General features: G+C 40.8%; 1 protein-coding gene across 3 annotated transcripts in view; it reads right to left on the bottom strand.

Moving 5' to 3' along the window:
• Nucleotides 1-4,465, bottom strand: part of Maats1 (MYCBP associated and testis expressed 1) — a 62,734-nt gene that overhangs the window by 24,320 nt on the left and 33,949 nt on the right. For all 3 annotated transcript variants that reach the window (XM_008842900.3, XM_029568238.1, XM_029568239.1), the window contains one exon: nt 2,848-2,964. In XM_008842900.3, coding sequence (XP_008841122.1) covers nt 2,848-2,964 — 117 coding nt within the window. The remainder of the gene's footprint in view (nt 1-2,847; nt 2,965-4,465) is intronic.

Below are 4,465 nucleotides of genomic sequence, written 5' to 3'. Positions count from 1 at the left end.
ATAACTCAACCATAAACCTAAAAACATATAGCCAATTTTGTAAGAGATGCATATTAGCTCAGAAAATTGTTATTGAATATGTCAGTGCTGATGTAATGAAATGATTCTTCTAATTATGTGGTTATTAAATAAATAATTAAAAAAATAAAATAAGACATGGATCTGCTCTCATTGAACACAGTGTTTTACATGTTACCTGCTGCATTATTAACATTCATAAATTTTATTATGACTAATACATCTTTACCAGAGCCAAAAATAAAGAAATTACAAGACTGCCATGCTGTCCTCCTGCAAATGGAGCCATTTCTAACAAAATCTTTCTTGAACCCACACGAATACTAAGATCCTTTTAGCAATAGCATTTCCATTTGATCATGAACAGTGAAGAAAATGCGAGTGGGACGCTTTTCACATGATTTAGCTAACCTGGCAAAATCAGAATGTATTGGATAAGATTCATGAGCTACAGAATGACTTAACTGTGTCAACTTGCAGAGAATAAGAGACTGCTGACTGCTCAGCCTTAAACGGAAGACCTATGTCACACTCCCTCTTCCCAAGGCTCAGGGATCATCCCAGAAGAGGGGCAGAAAGATTGTAAAAGCCAGGGAGTGGATGGATGTGGAAACAGTGCTTTCTAGATATGAAAATGCAATTGGACACATGAACTACAGAGGCTGTGACTGCATGTACAAGACCTGCCCAAGACCAAGCGAGCCAGAATCCCTTCATGGATGGGGTAGAGGTAAGGTTAGGAAGCCCTGATCCTAGCTGAAAAGTTATTGCCAATTGATGGCTGCTAGGAGAGGGAGCCTTTCTTCAGCTCCTAAGAAGCTACCCATGCTCCAATAGATGATCCCACGCCCATGCTCTTACTGGGAGCACTCAGTGAATCCAATAGGTTGAAAAAAATGAACACATGAAATGGGGAGGGAATAGCAGTGGTGGAGGAAGAGGAGGTATTGGAGGAGAGGGAATGGGGAGTGAATTTAATCAAAATACATTATATATATATATGTATGAAATTATGTGTCAAACTATGTCAATGCTGTTGTAATGAAATGCATCTACTAATTATCTGGTTATTAAATAAATTTAAAAAAGATAAATTCACTCTCAAATTTTCCTCCCATTAATATTAAAAACATTGTTTATGCAAAAAAAAGAAGGGCTGGAGAGATGGCTCAGGGGTTAAGAACACTGAATGTTCTTGCAGAAGACCCAGGTTTGAATCCCAGCACCCACATGGCAGCTAACAACTGTCTGTAACTCCAGTTCCTGGGGATCCGACAGCCTCTTCTGTCGGATTGCATGACACAGGTGTACTTACCTACATGCAGGCAATGCATGCACACACATAAAATAATAAATAAAACATTTAAAATAAATAAATAAATAAAAAGAAATTATGTGTCAAAAGCAGTGAAAGTAGGCCTGGAATTCCAATTAAGGTGCCTTTTAATGTAAAGGCAAAGAACAGGGTAATGGTGATATTAATTTCCAGGAAAACAATGAGTGACCAAAAGAGTGCAGTCTGGAGAGGGAGCCTCTCCTGGCTCAGTAGTGGAAGCAATTCAGTCCCCAAACAGGATCCCCACTAGAGAAAGCAATACAACTCTCACCAATTCACCACACCCCTCCCTTGATGGTGCACAGCAGTCATCAACTGGGAGACACTGTGCTGTGAGCCAGAGGAACAGCCCCGCCCACCACGGTGTTCTAGTCTTCTCCTGAAAAAGTCCTAACTTTGCACTGTGGCATCTAAGGCAGTTTCCTGTGGGTCCATCCAGTCTGATTCCATCCTCCAAATCCTTGCCATCTCTGGCAATTTGCCTAAACTGGGTTTGATTAACAGTGGTCAGGAGGATCCCTGTAAGCAGTCCCTCTCCCAGAAACCAACTGCTCTGATGATACCTCTAGCATTTGCGCTTCCTTTATTCTCACAGTTGTCAGCCACCCCCATGTGGAAAGACAAAATAGAAACTGGTCGTTCAGTCTCCCTCGATCTAAGTCTGATTTTGAGTTAAATCTACTCATACTTTCTAGGTGTCCTGTATGGAATCCTTTCTCAATCTTATTGTTCTTTCTGTAGTGCAAATAACTCTTCTGATTTTTCTGTGTGAATGAAGTATCTCTTCCTCCTCCTCCTCCTTTTCCTCCTCTACTTCCTCTTTCTCCCCCCCACCCCGCTTCTCTTCTGGTATTTTTAACACAGAGTCTCACTAAGTAATACATGCTGGCCTCTGATTCATAACCCTTAACCTTGACCTCTCCAGTGATGGGATTGAAAGCATGTACACCATGCTAGGCCAAGCTTTTTTCATTTGGCATACATGAGAATTACCTTCTGATGACTATTTTTCATGGTGAGGCTTTTCATTCTTTGTGTTTAAAAAATATTTTATTATTTCTACTTGTTGTCTATGTGTATGAGTGTATTGCCTCCATGTATGTAAGTGTACCCATGCCATGCAATGCCTACAGAGGTCAGAAGAGGCACTGGATCCCCTGGAACTGGAGTTACAGATTGTTATTAGCCACTATGTGGGTGCTGGGAGGTGAACCCGGGTCTTCTGCAAGAGCACTCAGCGCTCTTAACTGCTGAGCCATCTCTCCAGCCCCCATTCTTTGTGTTTTTATTCTTGAAAAGATTGAGTTTAGATTTCACTTAGATTATTTGTGTGTTTGATGTTTGATAAATGCAAATAAAGAAGGAATTGGTTTTAAATCAGAGCTTGAGAAACTAACATCATTAGATTATATCTGTTTTCAATCCAAACTATTCTAAACATGAGCTGACTGCAATCTTGAACTTAGCATTTCAAATAAAAGTTTCAAACTTACATATGGACTCATTTCCAAGGTTGGAGTTGGAAGCCGAGGCTGGGGGATAGGGTTTCTTTGAAGGAAATGCAGAGGCTTCTTTGCTTCTAGAACTTTATTCTTCTTATCCAACAGTGCCTGAAATAATACAACTAATGTTAGCTCTTATTTTTCCAGTTTCCTCCAATACCAGCTCTAGGCTGCAAATCTGAGCATCAATTAGAGAAATAATATCATTATAGCTATTACAGGTTAGTTGAGAAAGTCTGCCTGCGGTGCACGTACGCCCCAGGGGATGCTATGACATTTCTGAGGATTCATTAACTGCTGGATAGTATGACACCATTTTTTTAAAAATCTATTTTTATTTTATGTGTATGAGTGTTATGCCTGCATGTCATGCAGTGCCCATGGGGGAGAGAAGGGGGAGTTGGATCCCCTGGAATTGGAATTACAGACAGTTGTTAGCCACCATATGGGTGCTGGGATTGGAACCTGGGTCTTCTGCAAGAATGGCCAGTGATCTTAAATGTTGAACCATCTCTCCAGCCTTGACACCTATTTTTAAGAAATATTTTATTGGGCCAGTATGGTGGCCCACATTTTTAATCCCAGCACTCGGGAGGCCAAGGCAGGTGGATCTCTGTGAGTTCAAGGCTAACCTGGTCTACATAGTGAGTTCCAGGCCAGCTGGGGCTACAGGAAGACCCTTTCTCAAAAAGTCCAAAAAATATTTTATTTTTTATTTTATGTGTGTGAGTGTGTTGCCTCTATGTGTGTAAGCATACCCATGTTGTGCAATGCCTACAGAGATCAGAAGAGGGTGTTGGATCCCCTGGGACTGGAGTTACAGGTGATTGTTAGCCATCATGTGGGTGCTGGGAATTGAACCAAGGTCTTCTGCCTGCAGAGGTCAGAAGAAGGTGCTGGATCCCCTGGGCCTGGAGTTACAGGTGATTGTTAGCCACCATGTGGGTGCTGGGAATTGAACCCAGGTCTTCTCCAGTGGTCTTATAGATGAGTTGTTTCTCCAGCCCGTAATGGCACCTATTTTTAATGTACTTATTTTAATCAAATATGTGGGACTAAAATAGTTTCTTAATTTTTAAAAGGCTTTATCCTGTGTTCATAAGCATGCCTTGAGGGTCTTGCTTTCCATATAACTAATTATTGTTTTAAAAGAATGTCTGAGGGCTGGAGAGATGGCTCAGATGTTAAGAGCACTGGCTGCTCTTGCACAGTTTGAATCCTAGCATCCACATGGTGGCTAACAACCACATATAACTCCAGTTTCAGGGAATCCAAAGCCCTCTTCTGACCTTTGCAGGCACAAGAGTGCACTAATATAATACAGGCAATATACTCATACACATAAAAATAAAAATGATAAATAAGGTGTTTAAAAAAAAGAATATCTGAGAACTAGGAAATTTTCCTGCATAGGAGATGGTTGGAATATTTGGTATGTTTTGCTGTTACCAGGAAACCAAAGAACATTAAACAGCCCTTTTTTTTCTGAGGGTAGAGAGAGACCTTTTCTTTGGCCTGGAAGTCTGTGCATTTAATTTTTTTTAAAATTAACTTGCTTCCTAGTAAAGTGTGTGTGTGTGTGTGTGTGTGTGTGTGTGTGTGTGTGCAT

The sequence above is a fragment of the Nannospalax galili genome, unplaced genomic scaffold (assembly GCF_000622305.1).
Source record: "Nannospalax galili isolate Female #2095 unplaced genomic scaffold, S.galili_v1.0 scaffold18, whole genome shotgun sequence".
Classification (NCBI taxonomy): Eukaryota; Metazoa; Chordata; class Mammalia; order Rodentia; family Spalacidae; genus Nannospalax; species Nannospalax galili.
This window is presented reverse-complemented; position numbering and strand designations above follow the sequence as displayed.